Source organism: Poecilia formosa, unplaced genomic scaffold, assembly GCF_000485575.1.
Source record: "Poecilia formosa unplaced genomic scaffold, Poecilia_formosa-5.1.2 Scaffold99, whole genome shotgun sequence".
NCBI classification, from domain to species: domain Eukaryota; kingdom Metazoa; phylum Chordata; class Actinopteri; order Cyprinodontiformes; family Poeciliidae; genus Poecilia; species Poecilia formosa.
In genome coordinates, this window is record NW_006800038.1 from 110918 (window position 1) to 135223 (window position 24306).

At 37.0% G+C, this 24306-nt stretch overlaps 1 protein-coding gene and 2 long non-coding RNA genes across 5 annotated transcripts in view; all 3 read left to right on the top strand.

The window, feature by feature from the left end:
* lrp4 (low density lipoprotein receptor-related protein 4) overlaps nucleotides 1-2780 on the top strand; it is a 112666-nt gene extending 109886 nt beyond the window's left edge. For 2 of the 3 annotated variants that reach the window (XM_007558765.2, XM_007558767.2), the window contains exon 38: nucleotides 131-2780. In XM_007558765.2, coding sequence (XP_007558827.1) covers nucleotides 131-472 — 342 coding nt within the window. In that variant the 3' untranslated portion in view covers nucleotides 473-2780. The remainder of the gene's footprint in view (nucleotides 1-130) is intronic. The other variant, XM_016674710.1, reaches the window with a different exon arrangement.
* Nucleotides 2781-4715: 1935 nt separating this feature from the next.
* Nucleotides 4716-9487, top strand: LOC103142619 (uncharacterized). Its single transcript, XR_476713.2, has 6 exons — nucleotides 4716-4994; nucleotides 5302-5415; nucleotides 6317-6398; nucleotides 7349-7436; nucleotides 8399-8478; nucleotides 8615-9487. It is a non-coding gene; the product is annotated as an uncharacterized LOC103142619 (long non-coding RNA).
* A 5761-nt stretch (nucleotides 9488-15248) lies between these two features.
* On the top strand, nucleotides 15249-20020 carry LOC103142620 (uncharacterized). Its single transcript, XR_476714.2, has 6 exons — nucleotides 15249-15527; nucleotides 15835-15948; nucleotides 16850-16931; nucleotides 17882-17969; nucleotides 18932-19011; nucleotides 19148-20020. It is a non-coding gene; the product is annotated as an uncharacterized LOC103142620 (long non-coding RNA).
* Nucleotides 20021-24306: the final 4286 nt, after the last annotated feature.

The following is a 24306-nucleotide window of genomic DNA, read 5'->3' on the forward strand; positions in this document are numbered from 1 at the left end:
CCATCATTTCTCTTTTACTTTATGACTATGTACCTTCATCCTGAAAAATCCTGCATAAATATAAGGACATGATGCTTCTTTGAAGGCGCTATGGCAACCAGTTTGATCAACAGTTTGTCTCCTCATCCAGGGTGGAGTGGATGGAGGCTACACGAAGGAGAAGATCCGCATAGTGGAGGGTGTGTGCCTCCTGTCCAGCGAGGAGCTTTACTGGGACGACCTGAAACAGATCAAGCCGTCCCGAGGCGGCCTGCACACCTGCATGCGCACGGACACCGTGTCCCTGCAGACCAGCAGCGCTTCGCTCGACGACGGCGAGACGGAGCAGCTCCTCCAGGAGGAGGCGTCCGAGTGCTCCTCCATAACCACACTGACCCCCTCAGCCATCACCCCTCAGCGCCACGCCCAGCACAGCCTGCCCGACACCGGCTGGGCCTCCATACGCAAACCCTCCACCGAGAGCGAAGTGTGAGAGAAACTCCCTCTGCGCTTCATCTCAACTATTCATCACATAACACACACACACACACACACACATATGCAGACACCTGTGTTCAAAGCTGGTACAGATTCAAAGATTAACTGAAGCAAATGTAAAGTAATAGTTCATATGAACCCGGTTAGACGCAACAAACAACTTCTTTCTTTGAAACTGGAGCTCCGTCCTGGTTAAACACGTACACACCGAGCAGCAGAACTCCCGGTGCCACTTCCTCCAGGCAGAGCGATAAACTAAAAGAGCATGCCGGTGCGAGAAAGCAAAAGACTCCTGGGAGGATGTAAACAGAGACACTAAAACTACCTGGAGCCGATTTAAAGGACGGAAACGAGACAAGACGAACGCTTCTCTGTGTACCTCACGTCTAGTTTTTGGAACTGTTTTTGGGACAAAACTAAAGCTACATATTTCATTCAACAACAGTTCTCACTTGGATGCCAGTCATGTCTGTATGAACTCTATTTATAAACCTTTTCTTTTTTTTTTACTTGAGTGGGTTTTTGATGAGTGTTGTGTGAGCAGTTTGTGCAGCAGGACTTTTGTTTTATGACGGTGCCAAAGGGCGAGACTTCACACGGTCTCCATGCTTCCCTCTCCGCCTTCACTTGCATTTGAGATTCATGAAAACTCTTGGACAGTTTTTTGTTTTGTTTTGTTTTCTGCGCTTACTTTACAAACTTGCTGTTGCAGGTTAGAAACCTCACTCCAGATATTTTCTCCTGATTCTCATAAAGCCTCCAAACAGGAAAAAAGTGTTCTACTCTCAGACGGTCTATGCATTTTCTGCAAACGTAGCTAAAAGTCTTTTAGTTTATATTTCAGAGCATGTTTTTTTTTTTTTTTTTTTTTCCTCGAACATAGAAAAACAAGTTTTGAGGATGCAAAATCCTGAGAGTGAAACATTTTAATCTTTCTTCTTCAGTTTTATATTTAATATCGTATTAATTAAAATGTTGATGACATTTTTCTGAGCTGCATAGCCTTTCAGATAGACGCAAACGTCTGAATACAGCTTCATCATTCTCATTCAGCATATCATTCTTTGATCTTCCCCCAAAAAAGAGCAATATTTTTGCTGAGGTTTTCTATACGGTTAAATATTACCTTTTAGTAGCACTTACTTTTAGAATGTAAAGCTCTTTAATACTAACTAATTCAGTACTTCACTTTTTAGCAGGATAAAACAAACTCCTCAGAATTCTGTTTATTTATGTTCCCATTTTAAATGTATTATACATTGGTTTTTACACAGTATTCCCATGTCTATGGAAATTATCATATTAAAGCTCTTTTTAGCAACTTGATCACAGTTCGATTTGGCTTTCTGCGTTCTTGGCTTACATTTTAGATGCAAGTGGGTCAGAAATCTGGCACAAAAGTATTTGCTTGGTGAAATGCTGCTTGGTTAAATGACAACCTGAGTTTATCAGTTTGCGTCCTTAAAGGAGCCACCAACAGTGTGCAAGTCCCACCACCTCAGTGAGGATTCTCATTTCTCTACCAAGCAGTTTTTGGGTATTGCTTTAACGTTAGACTACAGTCTTTGCTGTTTAAATGCAGTACTTAATCCTATATCACTATACAGACAAATATATCTTTTAGACGTAATGGAGCCGTGTATTTTGAAGTATCTGCTACAAGCTCAGCAACTTGCTGATTTGCTGCTAGACTTAGCACTGAGGCCAATGGAAGAGGGTCTTGGCAGCTACATAACTACAGTCTCTAAGGATTAGTTGACAGTAGGAGCCTTTGGAGCATCGTGACGACCCAGTATTAAGTTATCCCGGCTCACAGTCTCTCCAACTCTGCTGCAGGAAATGCTAGAAACTGTACAGATTTTACCATGTGGATTGAAGCAAATGTTTCTGTTTATATTGTATTAATGGATTTGTAAAGTCTTTTTGTAAAAAGGGATTTCATGACCGTTTTTAGACTTGTATTAATTTTACTCACTGGAGAGAAAAAGTTTTTTTTTTTTTTGTTGCTGTTTTTGCTGGATTATTTTAACCACTGTGTTTTTAAGCTTTGTAAATGATAGGGAAGGTGCCAGTTATTTAATAGTGCTCTTTTATCTTATGAAATACTGGTCACATTTAGTTGTTGTAAAGTTAACAAAAAGATGTATTTATGACTTTTTTTTTTTTTGGTTGTCATGTATGTGTAAATATGAAAAGGCTGTATATGTATTTCCCTGGCAGTACTAACAAGCTGTGTTGTGTGATATAGTGAATTATTCCTTTGCTATCTTTTAATATAAAATGGCATTTGCATTTCAGTGAAACATTTGACTTGCTCATCTTTTCAGTTTTTCTACTACATTTTTTACATTGGGTTTATTTCTTCAGAAATGAAGAGAGAACATGATCGGCTATAATTTTGAAGTAATTTAGAAAAGGAACTGTCCTGCGTTGCAAAGTAGATTTTATAACTAGGCTGTTAGTGGCTCTACAGAAATACTCCCAGAGAAACTCTTAAAATATAAGATCTAGGAGTGAGAATGTGGGCTTTTGCCAGAATCCTCCATTTGAATGCCATTTCCAAAACAGGACACAATGTACAAAATTTCTCTTCCAGTCATTTTGTGTTACATTTCAAAATTTTTGCTTTTGTTGTTTCTATTTTTTTAAGTGACACATAAGCTATGAATATGGAGAGGACTTATACAAAGTTGGAAGTTTCACTTATATATGTTACTACTTATTGTGAGGCAATTTCCATTGAAGACATTAGAGTGATTTTACTCTAAAACCTAAAAGAGAAAAACAGGTTTTGTATCTTTATAAGTTTTGTATCTTTAAAACTATTTTAAATTAAAAGTCAACACACTACTGTTAAAATGCAGTGTGGGTTGGATAAAAAAAAAAAAAAAAACCTTAGTTAAAAATAAATAATTTATTACGACATAAAATCAGGTTAGACAAGATCAAAACGGTCTTATTTGTTGTGTGAATGTTACAAAATGACAGTTTTTAAATACATACTGTGAAGAAGACAAAACATCAATGTTTTAAATAATGCCAATTAACATCCGTTAGTATGTCATGTTCTCCATAACTATGAAGTAGGTTTGAAAGGTAAAGCCATTTTCATCTAAAGGAAAACATCCAGCTCTGGTCAAAGTCATATTATGGTCTAATGAAAATGCACTCTAAATTTATTCTGGATCTCTAAAAATGTAAACTTGCATGAAAAGAATAAATTTGTGTAAATATTGGTCAGTTTTACCCAAAAACCTTCAGAAATCTGCAATAAAACCAAAAACGAAAGTGGATTATACTTCTCAACATGGTTGTGACTCTCTCTAACCATGTCAAAAGCAAAACTTCATCAGCATAGAACTAAAGTCTTAAATTGCCTTTCAGTTCAGAAATCTGTGAAATTGTAGAAGGCTGTGTCTTACTAATAATCTTACCTCACAGGAGCCTTGTTTTTCAGTTGAATAATACAGGATAAATCTCAGAAATGGAGACTAAAATTTCCTCTTTTTTGTCACAAAAAATAGCATTTTAAAATGCCATCGTGTAAAAGAGAAAAAAGGTATTTACATTATATGGGCTGTTGATCTCTGCCTTGTATAATATAAAACAAAGTATAAAAAGCAGAAGAAAAGTTACACTGAAATTTGCAGAATAATTTTTTGTAGCCTCCAACTGCATTCAGCCCTCCACCAAATTGAGCTGATGCAAATGAAAACATTTTCTATTTTTTAGGGTGAAATTTTCATACATATTTCTTCATTTGAGAAGTATGTAAAGTTTCCACACTTGCTTCCATTTTGATATCACATAAGCGAGAGAATAAAAGTGGCAAATATTTAAAAAGTTATTGGATTATTTAATGAATGATTTTGCTGGAAATAGATATCATTCTACCCAATAAAATTCTATGCATATTTAAAGAAGATAAACAAACATATTCACGTTGGTTCCAAAAAGATTTGAATAGATTAAAATTTGATGCACTTTCAAAATGGTAGAATATTTTTATATTGAATTGAAGAAAATATAATGTTGCACGAAATGTTGCATATTGTAAGAAAATATGCATAATAAGATAATTGTGGGTAAAATCACGTTATTGGAAAGTTTCACGACGTTTTATCTAGTTGCGGTATAAAAATTTGGGCGATCAAAGAAACCGAAAAATTACGTATTCTCGCGAGCAAGATGGCGAACCAGCGGGATTTTGGTGAGAGTTTGAAAACTATTATCGGTCCAATAAAAGAACCTACAACATGGTGAAGAGCTTGTAGTTGGATAATTTAAGGCAATCCGTCTTCAAATATGTGCCTGGATTTTTAAGGAAAGCGAACATCAGTAAGGGTGCATGGTTAAAACGCCTTCTGATTCAGGTTTCTTTCCGCTAGGTGGCGGTAATTCATCTAAAAGTTGTTTGCCAGCCGCTTTGTACAGAAAGGCGAAGAAGGCTCGAGCTGGTTTGAACCGATTAGCCATGTGGTTTAAAATGAAAGAGGCACGCTGTACTGATAAAGCAGGTAAATTTCCCGTTTTTTAAGCTTCAAAGTTGCAGTATAACGTCAATAGACTCGTAGATTCAAGATAATGTATATATCTTAAACTTAAGTAGGTTTTGGGCAAGAACTGTTATGTTGCAGTAAATGTTTGCTAGTGCTTAAGCTAATTCGGCTACCTCGTGTTTTATAATCTTTCGTAAGTTTATGACCTATTAATTTAACGGATATTTTACCTCCCTAATCAGACTTTGTTGTGTGACATTAACTATTAAACCCTTCTACTCTGTTCATCGTCATTAGCTGACCTGCTTGTTTTATTTGTTCACAGACGCTACTAATTACAAGAAACTTTGCCTCGGGAGTAAGAAAAGTGTTTCGTAGCAGTCATGGTGGATTGCGCTGAATGGATGAGGCGTCCCGTCGGTTTAAATTGGAGTTCAAGGTACAAACAAAATGGGCTCAAATTCTACAAGATCAAATCAACGGGATGGTGGGTGTGAGAGTGATGAGTTGCACTAATCAGTTGGGGTGTTTGCTGCAGCGGCATGCGCATCCCAATCCGATCCGATATGAGGAGACAAAATGTGCGCTGGGGCCATCTGACTACACCCCCATCCATGAAGAGAAACGAAAGATGTATAAATATTTGAACATGTTTCCTTGATAAGTTTTGTCTTAATTTATTCACGTGATTGATTAATCTGCAGAATTTCAAAACTTTATTACAAAGAATGGTTTTGCTTTGTTAGTATCTCTTGCTTCTGTCTCGTTGTCTAATCCCAGCCTGATTTATTATTGTTGAGATCAGGGCTCTCTGTGGGCCTAAGCATCCATTACAGAAAGCCTTTTTCCCTTCACTTGCATAGTGTTTTATGGTAAGCTGTTTTTGTCAGAGACTGAAGCTTCAAAGTGCTGCTGTATGCTTCCCCCAGAGGTTTAAGGAAAGGGATTTTTCTTTTCCCCTCTCAGAAGGAACTCTTAAGTGTTTTTACTCTTCAGTATCTTTATATGTTTAACTTGAAACAATTTGCGCAATTTATTTTCTTATTTTTCTGTAAAGCTCTTAGAATAATGGGTTTCTCACTCTGTAGCCTCAGGCAGTTTTTTTTTTTCTTTTCTCGTTTCACATAGAATTAATGTAAACTACAGAAAAGAAAAGCATATAAACATAATGATCCTGTTTATTTACATTTTTAACAGGGATCTTATTTAACAAATGTGTTTGGAATCTGTTTTCCTCAAGCATTTTTGTGACATCATTTAAACTATTAATGTTACACTGAGCTAAACTAATTTATTACTTTTTTGTTAATTTTCTTGGAACATCTTTTAATCTTATGGAGTCGGGAAGCAAAAGGAAAAATCCTGTGAAGATTCAAAGGCTCGGCTCTGCAGACTTGAACTGGAACGTCTTCGTCTCTAAAGGTCTGTAGGAGTTAAATATTCTCTTTATATGAGAGAGGTAAAACTGAAGGATGAAGTGTGTGACATCCTCAAAACTCTGAAGTGTTCATTGTGCCTCCAGTCACTTTGTTTTCTTTAGAACTTCGATGTGCCATTCCCAGAAATTAATGGCGAATATTCAACTGTTACTTTATAGTAGGATCCTTAATCTCCACATTTTCTCAAGTTTATAGGAGCTGGAAATTCTTTTAAAATACATGTTCTGTCTGTGATTTACAGTTTCTGTTTATTTTACAGCCAATTGGTTTTTGTAAATCCTCATGTTCCTTAAATAATGACCAGACAGACAAAAAAAAATCACTTTTGGCTGAAAATGACTTGGATCATTATTTTAGGAAGGTAAAATGTTTAACTATGTGGAAGTGTTAGTCAAATGAGTTGTTTCAACAGTTTTTTTGTTTGTTTTTTTTTTTCAATTTGGAAGTGTTACAGAGGCAATTCATGATGGAAATTAAATCAACTTATTTATGGCTCAGAAAAACTGAAGGCCTTGAGGCCAATTTTCCAATTTCCTTCAACTTCTTAATGAAAACACTTTTTACAAATGTGGAGCTTTATATTCTGGAAAGCATCAAGTCACTCTAAAGTTAAAAATTGGTATAGTTGGTTGTGTTTTTTTTTTTTTTTTTTTGCTGCTGTTTTTTGTATGAAGTAAAATGTTCTGATAACCAAAGTGTCTCTGTGTCTTGAGTATCCTTGCGGAGGTGGCAGTGATGAGTTGCACTATTACCCAGGTTGCTGTTGCAGTGGCACGGCAGGCCTGTCCTGACACAATGTGTTGACATCTATTGTGCACAGGGGCCATCTGAGTCGCCTCTCCGTGGGAGAAAAATAGAAAATAGCATGTTTTAGGTTGTGGTGTCATAGTTCATTTCTTTCTATCTGATTTCATTGCTGTTTTTTTTCACCAGGAAGAAGATCGAAGAAGTAGCTGTGTGATGGAACATTTTTAGTTAATCAAGTGTCCTTTATAGTCTGGGTTAAAGAGTTTCAATGCTGGTAAGCATGAAGAGACTTTACTCATGTTTTAAACAGATACAATAGGAAGTTAACCTTTTTAAAATAGCTCATACTATTAAAAATAATCATCTTTTTTTTAACAAAAAAAAACATTTAAAAAGGAGATGTGTACACTTTTAGTATTTACAAGTTATGATATTGGAATTCTACTGAGTATTGGAATGCTATGACAAAAGTAGCATTTGACAAGTAACTTTTGTTACATTTTGTTGCTCAGATTTTTTTTTTTTTGCAAAAATATCTTAAGATGCTTTTTTTTGTCCTTTAGTGTATATAATTCCATCCACCAAATGTATATTTGGAAGTTGTTCTGTTTTATTTCAGTTATAATTAAGCAAACAGGCATTTTGAGGCCTTCAAGTTGGTAACAGCTCAGCTCGTTCTCAGTTTCTGTAAATCTAACACATTCTAGATTTATTTAGACAAAGTTAAATTATAATCCAGTACAGTCAGCAGATACATTGTTTATTTGTGAAAAATGGAAAGCAACAAAGCATAAATGTATTCATAACCCTGGTAGAGGTTTATGAAATGCTTTTTTCTTTTTTTCACCAAAATGTTGGTTGTAATTGGAAGTGACTGAGTTATTCCTTGAATCAGTGAGAGGATCTGTGTATGGAGCTAAAGACCAGAGTGATGTACATGGAGCCTTCATCCCTTAAAACATTGCAATGTTATGTTTTCTTTTAATTATGCAAAAATTGATAAATCTTTCAACCAAATTGAAACCAAACCTTAATCATGTCAGTCTTGTCATAAGTAGTTTTTAGTTGTAGTATTTTGAGTGAAAACAATTGGACAAAATAATTATCTCCCATTTAATAGCATTGATAAAACGTGTTTTTTTAATTATATTTTTTTTATAGCTGTAACTCTAAATCCTGTTGGAAGTTAACTTTGTTTTTCAGGCTTCATCAATACTTTCTTTCTTTCTGGTTTAGAGACTCCCTTTATCTAAAACCTGCTGTCTGAGTCGTTCATACGACAGATTGCTAGGCAACCGGACCACCATGTTGCACAGGTGAGATAAAGATCACTTCCAAAACGTTTTAAAAGATTTCTTTTGCAAATGGTCAGTATATGAACAAGTGCAGCTGTTTTTTGGTGGATTTTGTTTTTCACCCTAAACTTATCCCTTCACTTGTATTCATTGGCAGACTGTTGAAGGCATGATTCACAGCGACGTGTCCGAAGTTCTGGACAACATGAACAACTTAAGGGAAACATCAGGAAGACTAAAGCTTGAGGGTTTTCAGCTTTGTTTGCAATAATTGTTCTGCTGCTATTCTATGATAAAAAATTGTTTCTGCCATAAGACATTTTGTTGAGGTAAAAAAACGGTGAAGCCTTTGCTGAATGTCATACTGCAACAGTTCTTAATGTGACATTGTAATCCAGCTAGTCGTATCTTTGTGTTCTTGTGGAGGGGACAGAGTTTGTCAGAGGAGGATTGCAGGTTGAGGGATTGTGTTGCATCAGCGGCCACCACACTTAAACGTCTGCGCTTTGCTTTTGTCAGCCAGACAGGTTTCATAATACAAGAACGCTTCTGGTTGGGTGGTATATTGGAATTTTGATCAACACATTTCACAAGAAATACTGCGAGCAAAATTGTATTGCACTTGTTTGCGGGCAATAAAATGACTTAAAATTTATTGAGGAACAGAGAATAATCTCAATAGAGGGAGGCTTTAAAATCCAACGAGACAGACTATATGTGATATGAAGAGCCAGTATTGTTCACTACATTTTATGAGAATGTATTTGCAATATTAACAGAACAATGGATCTTGTATATCAGTGTATTGCTAGTCAAGAAAATATCATTTCACCACTTTACATTTAATCCAAATCCATAAGGATTTGGATTAAATCCTTATGGAATTCCCTAAACACAGGGAATTCTGTGTTTAGGGTAAGTTTTAAAGTTAAATTTGTTTTAACTTTGCTTTGACACATTTCTCTTAGAACTGGACTGTTGATTTGAAACTGATGTGATAATTATTAAACCTGTTCAATACAGAAGTAGACATTGTGATTATTTTGTTCATTTCACTGCTCATCTGCAAGAACATTAGCTGGGTGTTTTTTCTTTCCTAAAAACACCTGAAGAAGGCAACTAAAGCTCCAAATAAATCATGTAGCTTCATTTCATTTTATGGATCGATGCATTTGTCTAATCTAAAATTGGCCTTTGATTGACAACATTGCTACACATTTCCAGGCTTAACTTGATTTTCTGTGGGAAATGTCAAGTTCCTTTTTTTTTTTCCTTTCTTTTCCCAGATCCACAGTTTTACTACAAGATCTAAATCTATATCCAGTGAAATGAAGTTTGTGGAAATCTCAATGCACAGCTGCTGGCTTTTGATTACCGCTGTACTCATTTTAACCACTAGGTGTCAGTTGTACATCATTGTTTTCCTATTGTCCTCTGGACAAATGTCCAGAGACTGAAATAAGGGACATATTGGATAAGATTCCTGAAAGTTTCAACCACAAATTGTTTAAATTGCTAAAGGGTAAAAATGTTTAACTCCTACATTTGGCATGTGTGTATGTAGACAAGCCCTTACTGCAGGTTCTAAAACTGATTCACAGTTGTACAAGTTTTCCAGGCTTATGAGAATAAACTGCATCACAATTTAAAACAAAAGCATAAAATTACAAGCTTGTTTGTGTCCTGACAGTTGAGTAATGTATAAAGTTTATCACTCGGAGGTTTTGCTTCACTTTGTTTTCCTTCCAATCACAACTCTCAGGGTGGTAGATGATTCACACCTGCACTGAATGGAGAGTAGAGTACATTAAGCTTTTACTTTAAGTCATTGCTGTTTTCACCTGCATTCATTGCAGCTCCTGCATCAGGCATCTTCTCCCCCTGAGTATGAGCTCTCTTGGAAAACCAAGAATTCAAACTAGTCATCTGCAGGTTGTGGCTCCGCTGGTGAAGGGTGCATTAAGAACATTCAGTTTGAATCAAAGGATATGTCAGCAGTGAAAGGAACTCAACTTGGAGGTACAAGACACAGGTTAATTATTCATCTTGTTAATAGTGAGCTGACGCTGAGTTTCTTTAAAGAGCAGTCTCACATTGTCTGTGTTCATTTTCTACAGCACCTAGTTGTCATTTCTCACCTAAACTCCTCAACATCACCTGCCTGTCTGAACTGTTACTGAACAGAACCATGCTGTTGTTTTTTTGTCCAGCTGAAAATGATTGCACTGGACTCGAGGCTGACATATTGGCTGTTGAAGAGATGTTGTACAGTGGTGTTTGGAGGAAGAAAACATCTGTTTTGTTCAGATGTTTTCAACACTATGTTTTTAGCTATTAGAAATGTGATGTGGAATTGTGTGGTCTCCAGACTGCCTGTCCAAGCAGCAGTTATGGATTATACAGTGAACAACATGAGAACTACCTTTTAAACAGTCAAACAGACCCCTAATGGTCTGCTGCAGTATGTGTGGTACTAGGATCTAGCAAATTTTCTAAGGGGAGGATGTTAAGAGATGTTTGCACATAGCTGTAGCACATGCTGGAGTTTGAAGTGATTCTCTTTGATTTAAATCTGTAAAATTTGGCTCCCAGGTCTACACCTCAAAGTTTTCAAACCATTTTCCTTTAGCAGCACACTTCCTACTGAAAGACACAACTATCAGGAAATGCGGTCTTCATCACAGCGGATGTTCAGCTACGCAGCAACAGGCTGTTTTCTGGCATGTTTCTATCAGACTCGGCATTTACTACTTTGAAAACGTGCTAGTTCGGTCGCATTATGCAGTTGCTGCAGATTTGTGAGCTGTACATCCATGTGCATCTCCTGTTGCACCACAGCCCTGTGGCACTGTTGGATTGATATCTGTGGAAGCCACTGGGGTACTGTGAACTCTTTATGCTTAAGAGACTAGTGTGAGATGATCTGAATTTTGTAAAAAGGTTCATCATCCTGCTGGAAGGGAGCAGCAAAAGATGGGCACATTCTGGTTGGGAAGGAATAAACATGGTTCCCAACAATACTTGGGTAAGAAGAGATCTTTAAATGATGTCAGTTTGTACTAAGAGTCCCAAAGTGTGTCAAGAACATACCATCAGCATGAAGTGTTGGTTCCAGGCAGGATTGATCCGTGTTTTCATTTTGCCTACACCAATATCCAATCCTACTAATTGAATACTGCAGCTGCATTTAGACTCCTTGGACCAGGTCATGTTTTTCACTGAGATAGTTGGATGTGGTGTGGTCTGCTGTGTTGAGGTTCAATGTGTTGTGCTCTCCAAGATATCATAAAGCTTATGTTAGCAGTGGGTTCATATTTGAGCTGCTATTGCTTCTCTATCATCAAGGCCAGGCAATCAGTCACTTTAACCCCCTGTTTACCTTATGCTGATGCTCAGTTTAAACTTTAGGAACTTGTCATCAGCACAACTAGACAATTAAGCAAATTGAGTTCTAACTGGCTAAAGTGTCTGAGTATATCCCACCTACTAGCAGGTGCTTGGTTGAAGAGATAATCATTGTTATTCTCTCCATCTGTCAGTGGCCACAATGTTGTCTGATTGGTGTATTTGCAGAAGTCTTCAACACAATTGCTTAAAGGATTTCTGAACAGTGAAGTGTCAAAATCAATAATTATGCAGTTTGTAAAGCAGAAAGTCAGTCTGCTATTAACTGAGTTGCATTGTTGGACAGAGTCAGTACAATGTTGAAAGAACAATGCATCCGAATACTCTTTGCAGGATTTCTGTAGCCACAAGATCAGTTAAGGATTAAATAAAATATGAAAGGGAAGGAGAACTAAGGTGAAATGGTTTGACTTAGCAGATGAAGGAAACTGAATATTTACGTTCTTCAGCCATTTCAGATGAAACATAGCAATAGTTTTATCTTGACTGGCTTCAAGAGTTTTTTTATCCCACTGAACTTTAAAAGATTAAAGACTCAAAATGGATATATGACCACGTGAGGGGGAAAAAAGTTTTTCCTTTAACCCGCATGCCCACATGAAATTCTGTTTTCTTTTTTTTCCCTTTTCTCTGCTGTCTCATCTTCTTTCATTTTCTCCTCAAAGAAGACCATGACAGAGCTATGACTGACAAGAGTGCAGAGAAAGATCATAGAGGGCTCGCCAACTATTCTTTATTAGAGGAGACAGTTCTTGTTTTGCTTTTAGCCGAGCTCCTGTGGGAATTAAAGGGCACACAACTGGAGGCAGATGTTTTGAATTTCAGGGTGGAGGATAACTCCAACATTTGATGTTGAAGTGAGGCTGAGATGGGGACAACTTGATGTCCCCATCTCAAACAAAGATGTTTGTTTTGCCTCAGGAAGTTGTCTTGTGAGCACGCAGGTCCAGCGGGAACCGCACTTTCCCTACGCCGCTGAGCAAACGTACACTGGATGCTGCGCTGATAGGAGCTGCTGATCAAAGGAAGGGTTCATATCCAAACCTGAAATAGCTTTTTCTCCTTATCGGGTCATGTTGATTCGTTCTGCTCCTAAAAAATGACCCAACATAGAGGTAACCTCAGGCCCCGGTGAGCTCTGCTCATGAATACTTGCACACAGCTGTCACGCATTACATTACTGTGGGCTGATAGCAGAAGACATTTTGATGGCAGTGATTCATAGTACAGTCAGAGGCCCTGTTAATGAAGAGCTAAGCAACAACTTTACAAGTCCCAAATGGGTTTACCCAGAAATTTGTTAATGCATTAATCAGCCTTAAAGGGCCTTTTTCATGCCATGTTCAGAAGCTGATGCATCCTTTCAGAATAATTTCTCTGTGTGACTAAGACATTTTCAGTTTCACATGGATAGGATTGACTGTTTAATAAACTAATAACACAGTATGTATTTTCTTATTGAATGGCAGATATATGATTATATGGTGTGTTTAAAAACCCTCCTACATATTTGGACTTTGGTTACCAAGGACACAGCACTATTTTATACTTTCTGCACAAAAAAAAGCAGGGTTGATGAATTAATGTCATGAAATATTTGTATGAAAGAGAATGTTTTAGTAAGTTGCACCACACTATGCTAAATAAGCTAACCAAAGCCATTTAAAAATCTAATTTAACTTCAACTTCTTCCACAAAGGGAGTTTTTTCACAATCTAGTTAAACATAAACAATGCAATTGGACGATCAGAGATGTAGCTTTAATGTGCAGAACGGCCTATTGAACGCATTACCTTGCAAAAGTTTGCACACCCAAAACGTACATCTAATTTTTTTCTGGGTTTTTGATAGACCAACGCATCGTCATTTTTATGTTTTCCATGAACAGAAATCTGAAAAGTGGGACGCAGGATTTTAAACGGTTTAGATCAAGTTTATAGTTTTGTGCTTCCAACTGTTTGAATTGCTGTTGTGCAGTGACTTAGACAAAGCAAAGCAGTGCTGAGCAGGTATGTTATATTCTGCTAGATGAACTAATTTGATGGCTCAGCAGGATTTAGATTGGGTCTAAAACAGCTCATCTGTGAAAGTGGTCTGTCAGACTTTGACTGATGGTTGTCAAGTCAGGTAGTTATAAGATACAGAGACTTGTGCTAAACTGTCATACAAAAAGTTGTTTAAAATTATTTTTTTTAAATCTGATGTGGCAAATATTAAGTGACGAGAGATTTACATTTATTGTCTAACTGGAAAAGATGTCTGGAAATGTTTGCTGGTTTTGTACAGTTGAATTGTTATCCTAAGTAGCTGGGCCTCCCAGGTTGATAACTGCCATCAGGCATGGACAATGTCCTTTGCATAACTCACTGTAAAGGATTTTTGGCCTACTCCTTCGTACCAAATTGTTTGAATTCAGCCACATTTGAGGTTTTTAAGAATAAACACTTGTCTGCTCCTGCCTCCTAGATGAAGAATGAACTTTACATCATCCCCCAACCATAGTTTACTTTTTATTCTTATTTTATTTGTTCATTTCTAATGGGACTTCCTGGTATAATTGATATCACTGTATAAGTGCATCTGAGCTTAAACTTATGAACTAACTGGGCAACATTCTCCTTTAAGATCTTCTACAAGGGAACAGAATTCCTGGTTCCATGAGTTAAACAAATCATTCAGTTCTCAAAGCAACAAAGTAGCCCCACATCATCACAGTACCACCACCATGCTTGACAGTATGACGTTCTTTTTCTGAAATGTTTTGCTTTGCACCAGATGCTATAGGACATGCACATTTCAAACAGTTTTACTTTTTCTTGTCAGAATAAAGGTTATTAGAGGAGGTGTGGATGAGTCATAAGTGCACTCTTGTGCTTTTGACATACTGACCACTCTAGGTCAGGCTCAGTACTGTTCTCTAGTGTTGACAGTCCCACTGCAGTTCCCTGGAGTCCCAAAGTGTTCAAAATTTCCTTGTGAGCCTTTTAAGACTGATTGAGGTCAATGACTTTGTTTCTCGTTGGTTCTTTAAAAGCCTCTTCATGTTTTCTGAAAGGTTATATTTAAGTGATCCCTTAATTCTTCAGGTCTGGCAGTAATCAGCCTTCAGAGTGGAAAGTGAAATCCAACCGAAAAATGTGGTTAATGACNTTTTTATATTGAATTGAAGAAAATATAATGTTGCACGAAATGTTGCATATTGTAAGAAAATATGCATAATAAGATAATTGTGGGTAAAATCACGTTATTGGAAAGTTTCACGACGTTTTATCTAGTTGCGGTATAAAAATTTGGGCGATCAAAGAAACCGAAAAATTACGTATTCTCGCGAGCAAGATGGCGAACCAGCGGGATTTTGGTGAGAGTTTGAAAACTATTATCGGTCCAATAAAAGAACCTACAACATGGTGAAGAGCTTGTAGTTGGATAATTTAAGGCAATCCGTCTTCAAATATGTGCCTGGATTTTTAAGGAAAGCGAACATCAGTAAGGGTGCATGGTTAAAACGCCTTCTGATTCAGGTTTCTTTCCGCTAGGTGGCGGTAATTCATCTAAAAGTTGTTTGCCAGCCGCTTTGTACAGAAAGGCGAAGAAGGCTCGAGCTGGTTTGAACCGATTAGCCATGTGGTTTAAAATGAAAGAGGCACGCTGTACTGATAAAGCAGGTAAATTTCCCGTTTTTTAAGCTTCAAAGTTGCAGTATAACGTCAATAGACTCGTAGATTCAAGATAATGTATATATCTTAAACTTAAGTAGGTTTTGGGCAAGAACTGTTATGTTGCAGTAAATGTTTGCTAGTGCTTAAGCTAATTCGGCTACCTCGTGTTTTATAATCTTTCGTAAGTTTATGACCTATTAATTTAACGGATATTTTACCTCCCTAATCAGACTTTGTTGTGTGACATTAACTATTAAACCCTTCTACTCTGTTCATCGTCATTAGCTGACCTGCTTGTTTTATTTGTTCACAGACGCTACTAATTACAAGAAACTTTGCCTCGGGAGTAAGAAAAGTGTTTCGTAGCAGTCATGGTGGATTGCGCTGAATGGATGAGGCGTCCCGTCGGTTTAAATTGGAGTTCAAGGTACAAACAAAATGGGCTCAAATTCTACAAGATCAAATCAACGGGATGGTGGGTGTGAGAGTGATGAGTTGCACTAATCAGTTGGGGTGTTTGCTGCAGCGGCATGCGCATCCCAATCCGATCCGATATGAGGAGACAAAATGTGCGCTGGGGCCATCTGACTACACCCCCATCCATGAAGAGAAACGAAAGATGTATAAATATTTGAACATGTTTCCTTGATAAGTTTTGTCTTAATTTATTCACGTGATTGATTAATCTGCAGAATTTCAAAACTTTATTACAAAGAATGGTTTTGCTTTGTTAGTATCTCTTGCTTCTGTCTCGTTGTCTAATCCCAGCCTGATTTATTATTGTTGAGATCAGGGCTCTCTGTGGGCCTAAGCATCCATTACAGAAAGCCTTTTTCCCTTCACTTGCATAGTGTTTTATGGTAAGCTGTTTTTGTCAGAGACTGAAGCTTCAAAGTGCTGCTGTATGCTTCCCCCAGAGGTTTAAGGAAAGGGATTTTTCTTTTCCCCTCTCAGAAGGAACTCTTAAGTGTTTTTACTCTTCAGTATCTTTATATGTTTAACTTGAAACAATTTGCGCAATTTATTTTCTTATTTTTCTGTAAAGCTCTTAGAATAATGGGTTTCTCACTCTGTAGCCTCAGGCAGTTTTTTTTTTTCTTTTCTCGTTTCACATAGAATTAATGTAAACTACAGAAAAGAAAAGCATATAAACATAATGATCCTGTTTATTTACATTTTTAACAGGGATCTTATTTAACAAATGTGTTTGGAATCTGTTTTCCTCAAGCATTTTTGTGACATCATTTAAACTATTAATGTTACACTGAGCTAAACTAATTTATTACTTTTTTGTTAATTTTCTTGGAACATCTTTTAATCTTATGGAGTCGGGAAGCAAAAGGAAAAATCCTGTGAAGATTCAAAGGCTCGGCTCTGCAGACTTGAACTGGAACGTCTTCGTCTCTAAAGGTCTGTAGGAGTTAAATATTCTCTTTATATGAGAGAGGTAAAACTGAAGGATGAAGTGTGTGACATCCTCAAAACTCTGAAGTGTTCATTGTGCCTCCAGTCACTTTGTTTTCTTTAGAACTTCGATGTGCCATTCCCAGAAATTAATGGCGAATATTCAACTGTTACTTTATAGTAGGATCCTTAATCTCCACATTTTCTCAAGTTTATAGGAGCTGGAAATTCTTTTAAAATACATGTTCTGTCTGTGATTTACAGTTTCTGTTTATTTTACAGCCAATTGGTTTTTGTAAATCCTCATGTTCCTTAAATAATGACCAGACAGACAAAAAAAAATCACTTTTGGCTGAAAATGACTTGGATCATTATTTTAGGAAGGTAAAATGTTTAACTATGTGGAAGTGTTAGTCAAATGAGTTGTTTCAACAGTTTTTTTGTTTGTTTTTTTTTTTCAATTTGGAAGTGTTACAGAGGCAATTCATGATGGAAATTAAATCAACTTATTTATGGCTCAGAAAAACTGAAGGCCTTGAGGCCAATTTTCCAATTTCCTTCAACTTCTTAATGAAAACACTTTTTACAAATGTGGAGCTTTATATTCTGGAAAGCATCAAGTCACTCTAAAGTTAAAAATTGGTATAGTTGGTTGTGTTTTTTTTTTTTTTTTTTTGCTGCTGTTTTTTGTATGAAGTAAAATGTTCTGATAACCAAAGTGTCTCTGTGTCTTGAGTATCCTTGCGGAGGTGGCAGTGATGAGTTGCACTATTACCCAGGTTGCTGTTGCAGTGGCACGGCAGGCCTGTCCTGACACAATGTGTTGACATCTATTGTGCACAGGGGCCATCTGAGTCGCCTCTCCGTGGGAGAAAAATAGAAAATAGCATGTTTTAGGTTGTGGTGTCATAGTTCATTTCTTTCTATCTGATTTCATTGCTGTTTTTTTTCACCAGGAAGAAGATCGAAGAAGTAGCTGTGTGATGGAACATTTTTAGTTAATCAAGTGTCCTTTATAGTCTGGGTTAAAGAGTTTCAATGCTGGTAAGCATGAAGAGACTTTACTCATGTTTTAAACAGATACAATAGGAAGTTAACCTTTTTAAAATAGCTCATACTATTAAAAATAATCATCTTTTTTTTAACAAAAAAAAACATTTAAAAAGGAGATGTGTACACTTTTAGTATTTACAAGTTATGATATTGGAATTCTACTGAGTATTGGAATGCTATGACAAAAGTAGCATTTGACAAGTAACTTTTGTTACATTTTGTTGCTCAGATTTTTTTTTTTTTGCAAAAATATCTTAAGATGCTTTTTTTTGTCCTTTAGTGTATATAATTCCATCCACCAAATGTATATTTGGAAGTTGTTCTGTTTTATTTCAGTTATAATTAAGCAAACAGGCATTTTGAGGCCTTCAAGTTGGTAACAGCTCAGCTCGTTCTCAGTTTCTGTAAATCTAACACATTCTAGATTTATTTAGACAAAGTTAAATTATAATCCAGTACAGTCAGCAGATACATTGTTTATTTGTGAAAAATGGAAAGCAACAAAGCATAAATGTATTCATAACCCTGGTAGAGGTTTATGAAATGCTTTTTTCTTTTTTTCACCAAAATGTTGGTTGTAATTGGAAGTGACTGAGTTATTCCTTGAATCAGTGAGAGGATCTGTGTATGGAGCTAAAGACCAGAGTGATGTACATGGAGCCTTCATCCCTTAAAACATTGCAATGTTATGTTTTCTTTTAATTATGCAAAAATTGATAAATCTTTCAACCAAATTGAAACCAAACCTTAATCATGTCAGTCTTGTCATAAGTAGTTTTTAGTTGTAGTATTTTGAGTGAAAACAATTGGACAAAATAATTATCTCCCATTTAATAGCATTGATAAAACGTGTTTTTTTAATTATATTTTTTTTATAGCTGTAACTCTAAATCCTGTTGGAAGTTAACTTTGTTTTTCAGGCTTCATCAATACTTTCTTTCTTTCTGGTTTAGAGACTCCCTTTATCTAAAACCTGCTGTCTGAGTCGTTCATACGACAGATTGCTAGGCAACCGGACCACCATGTTGCACAGGTGAGATAAAGATCACTTCCAAAACGTTTTAAAAGATTTCTTTTGCAAATGGTCAGTATATGAACAAGTGCAGCTGTTTTTTGGTGGATTTTGTTTTTCACCCTAAACTTATCCCTTCACTTGTATTCATTGGCAGACTGTTGAAGGCATGATTCACAGCGACGTGTCCGAAGTTCTGGACAACATGAACAACTTAAGGGAAACATCAGGAAGACTAAAGCTTGAGGGTTTTCAGCTTTGTTTGCAATAATTGTTCTGCTGCTATTCTATGATAAAAAATTGTTTCTGCCATAAGACATTTTGTTGAGGTAAAAAAACGGTGAAGCCTTTGCTGAATGTCATACTGCAACAGTTCTTAATGTGACATTGTAATCCAGCTAGTCGTATCTTTGTGTTCTTGTGGAGGGGACAGAGTTTGTCAGAGGAGGATTGCAGGTTGAGGGATTGTGTTGCATCAGCGGCCACCACACTTAAACGTCTGCGCTTTGCTTTTGTCAGCCAGACAGGTTTCATAATACAAGAACGCTTCTGGTTGGGTGGTATATTGGAATTTTGATCAACACATTTCACAAGAAATACTGCGAGCAAAATTGTATTGCACTTGTTTGCGGGCAATAAAATGACTTAAAATTTATTGAGGAACAGAGAATAATCTCAATAGAGGGAGGCTTTAAAATCCAACGAGACAGACTATATGTGATATGAAGAGCCAGTATTGTTCACTACATTTTATGAGAATGTATTTGCAATATTAACAGAACAATGGATCTTGTATATCAGTGTATTGCTAGTCAAGAAAATATCATTTCACCACTTTACATTTAATCCAAATCCATAAGGATTTGGATTAAATCCTTATGGAATTCCCTAAACACAGGGAATTCTGTGTTTAGGGTAAGTTTTAAAGTTAAATTTGTTTTAACTTTGCTTTGACACATTTCTCTTAGAACTGGACTGTTGATTTGAAACTGATGTGATAATTATTAAACCTGTTCAATACAGAAGTAGACATTGTGATTATTTTGTTCATTTCACTGCTCATCTGCAAGAACATTAGCTGGGTGTTTTTTCTTTCCTAAAAACACCTGAAGAAGGCAACTAAAGCTCCAAATAAATCATGTAGCTTCATTTCATTTTATGGATCGATGCATTTGTCTAATCTAAAATTGGCCTTTGATTGACAACATTGCTACACATTTCCAGGCTTAACTTGATTTTCTGTGGGAAATGTCAAGTTCCTTTTTTTTTTTCCTTTCTTTTCCCAGATCCACAGTTTTACTACAAGATCTAAATCTATATCCAGTGAAATGAAGTTTGTGGAAATCTCAATGCACAGCTGCTGGCTTTTGATTACCGCTGTACTCATTTTAACCACTAGGTGTCAGTTGTACATCATTGTTTTCCTATTGTCCTCTGGACAAATGTCCAGAGACTGAAATAAGGGACATATTGGATAAGATTCCTGAAAGTTTCAACCACAAATTGTTTAAATTGCTAAAGGGTAAAAATGTTTAACTCCTACATTTGGCATGTGTGTATGTAGACAAGCCCTTACTGCAGGTTCTAAAACTGATTCACAGTTGTACAAGTTTTCCAGGCTTATGAGAATAAACTGCATCACAATTTAAAACAAAAGCATAAAATTACAAGCTTGTTTGTGTCCTGACAGTTGAGTAATGTATAAAGTTTATCACTCGGAGGTTTTGCTTCACTTTGTTTTCCTTCCAATCACAACTCTCAGGGTGGTAGATGATTCACACCTGCACTGAATGGAGAGTAGAGTACATTAAGCTTTTACTTTAAGTCATTGCTGTTTTCACCTGCATTCATTGCAGCTCCTGCATCAGGCATCTTCTCCCCCTGAGTATGAGCTCTCTTGGAAAACCAAGAATTCAAACTAGTCATCTGCAGGTTGTGGCTCCGCTGGTGAAGGGTGCATTAAGAACATTCAGTTTGAATCAAAGGATATGTCAGCAGTGAAAGGAACTCAACTTGGAGGTACAAGACACAGGTTAATTATTCATCTTGTTAATAGTGAGCTGACGCTGAGTTTCTTTAAAGAGCAGTCTCACATTGTCTGTGTTCATTTTCTACAGCACCTAGTTGTCATTTCTCACCTAAACTCCTCAACATCACCTGCCTGTCTGAACTGTTACTGAACAGAACCATGCTGTTGTTTTTTTGTCCAGCTGAAAATGATTGCACTGGACTCGAGGCTGACATATTGGCTGTTGAAGAGATGTTGTACAGTGGTGTTTGGAGGAAGAAAACATCTGTTTTGTTCAGATGTTTTCAACACTATGTTTTTAGCTATTAGAAATGTGATGTGGAATTGTGTGGTCTCCAGACTGCCTGTCCAAGCAGCAGTTATGGATTATACAGTGAACAACATGAGAACTACCTTTTAAACAGTCAAACAGACCCCTAATGGTCTGCTGCAGTATGTGTGGTACTAGGATCTAGCAAATTTTCTAAGGGGAGGATGTTAAGAGATGTTTGCACATAGCTGTAGCACATGCTGGAGTTTGAAGTGATTCTCTTTGATTTAAATCTGTAAAATTTGGCTCCCAGGTCTACACCTCAAAGTTTTCAAACCATTTTCCTTTAGCAGCACACTTCCTACTGAAAGACACAACTATCAGGAAATGCGGTCTTCATCACAGCGGATGTTCAGCTACGCAGCAACAGGCTGTTTTCTGGCATGTTTCTATCAGACTCGGCATTTACTACTTTGAAAACGTGCTAGTTCGGTCGCATTATGCAGTTGCTGCAGATTTGTGAGCTGTACATCCATGTGCATCTCCTGTTGCACCACAGCCCTGTGGCACTGTTGGATTGATATCTGTGGAAGCCACTGGGGTACTGTGAACTCTTTATGCTTAAGAGACTAGTGTGAGATGATCTGAATTTTGTAAAAAGGTTCATCATCCTGCTGGAAGGGAGCAGCAAAAGATGGGCACATTCTGGTTGGGAAGGAATAAACATGGTTCCCAACAATACTTGGGTAAGAAGAGATCTTTAAATGATGTCAGTTTGTACTAAGAGTCCCAAAGTGTGTCAAGAACATACCATCAGCATGAAGTGTTGGTTCCAGGCAGGATTGATCCGTGTTTTCATTTTGCCTACACCAATATCCAATCCTACTAATTGAATACTGCAGCTGCATTTAGACTCCTTGGACCAGGTCATGTTTTTCACTGAGATAGTTGGATGTGGTGTGGTCTGCTGTGTTGAGGTTCAATGTGTTGTGCTCTCCAAGATATCATAAAGCTTATGTTAGCAGTGGGTTCATATTTGAGCTGCTATTGCTTCTCTATCATCAAGGCCAGGCAATCAGTCACTTTAACCCCCTGTTTACCTTATGCTGATGCTCAGTTTAAACTTTAGGAACTTGTCATCAGCACAACTAGACAATTAAGCAAATTGAGTTCTAACTGGCTAAAGTGTCTGAGTATATCCCACCTACTAGCAGGTGCTTGGTTGAAGAGATAATCATTGTTATTCTCTCCATCTGTCAGTGGCCACAATGTTGTCTGATTGGTGTATTTGCAGAAGTCTTCAACACAATTGCTTAAAGGATTTCTGAACAGTGAAGTGTCAAAATCAATAATTATGCAGTTTGTAAAGCAGAAAGTCAGTCTGCTATTAACTGAGTTGCATTGTTGGACAGAGTCAGTACAATGTTGAAAGAACAATGCATCCGAATACTCTTTGCAGGATTTCTGTAGCCACAAGATCAGTTAAGGATTAAATAAAATATGAAAGGGAAGGAGAACTAAGGTGAAATGGTTTGACTTAGCAGATGAAGGAAACTGAATATTTACGTTCTTCAGCCATTTCAGATGAAACATAGCAATAGTTTTATCTTGACTGGCTTCAAGAGTTTTTTTATCCCACTGAACTTTAAAAGATTAAAGACTCAAAATGGATATATGACCACGTGAGGGGGAAAAAAGTTTTTCCTTTAACCCGCATGCCCACATGAAATTCTGTTTTCTTTTTTTTCCCTTTTCTCTGCTGTCTCATCTTCTTTCATTTTCTCCTCAAAGAAGACCATGACAGAGCTATGACTGACAAGAGTGCAGAGAAAGATCATAGAGGGCTCGCCAACTATTCTTTATTAGAGGAGACAGTTCTTGTTTTGCTTTTAGCCGAGCTCCTGTGGGAATTAAAGGGCACACAACTGGAGGCAGATGTTTTGAATTTCAGGGTGGAGGATAACTCCAACATTTGATGTTGAAGTGAGGCTGAGATGGGGACAACTTGATGTCCCCATCTCAAACAAAGATGTTTGTTTTGCCTCAGGAAGTTGTCTTGTGAGCACGCAGGTCCAGCGGGAACCGCACTTTCCCTACGCCGCTGAGCAAACGTACACTGGATGCTGCGCTGATAGGAGCTGCTGATCAAAGGAAGGGTTCATATCCAAACCTGAAATAGCTTTTTCTCCTTATCGGGTCATGTTGATTCGTTCTGCTCCTAAAAAATGACCCAACATAGAGGTAACCTCAGGCCCCGGTGAGCTCTGCTCATGAATACTTGCACACAGCTGTCACGCATTACATTACTGTGGGCTGATAGCAGAAGACATTTTGATGGCAGTGATTCATAGTACAGTCAGAGGCCCTGTTAATGAAGAGCTAAGCAACAACTTTACAAGTCCCAAATGGGTTTACCCAGAAATTTGTTAATGCATTAATCAGCCTTAAAGGGCCTTTTTCATGCCATGTTTCAGAATAATTTCTCTGTGTGACTAAGACATTTTCAGTTTCACATGGATAGGATTGACTGTTTAATAAACTAATAACACAGTATGTATTTTCTTATTGAATGGCAGATATATGATTATATGGTGTGTTTAAAAACCCTCCTACATATTTGGACTTTGGTTACCAAGGACACAGCACTATTTTATACTTTCTGCACAAAAAAAAGCAGGGTTGATGAATTAATGTCATGAAATATTTGTATGAAAGAGAATGTTTTAGTAAGTTGCACCACACTATGCTAAATAAGCTAACCAAAGCCATTTAAAAATCTAATTTAACTTCAACTTCTTCCACAAAGGGAGTTTTTTCACAATCTAGTTAAACATAAACAATGCAATTGGACGATCAGAGATGTAGCTTTAATGTGCAGAATGGCCTATTGAACGCATTACCTTGCAAAAGTTTGCACACCCAAAACGTACATCTAATTTTTTTCTGGGTTTTATGATAGACCAACGCGTCGTCATTTTTATGTTTTCCATGAACAGAAATCTGAAAAGTGGGACGCAGGATTTTAAACGGTTTAGAT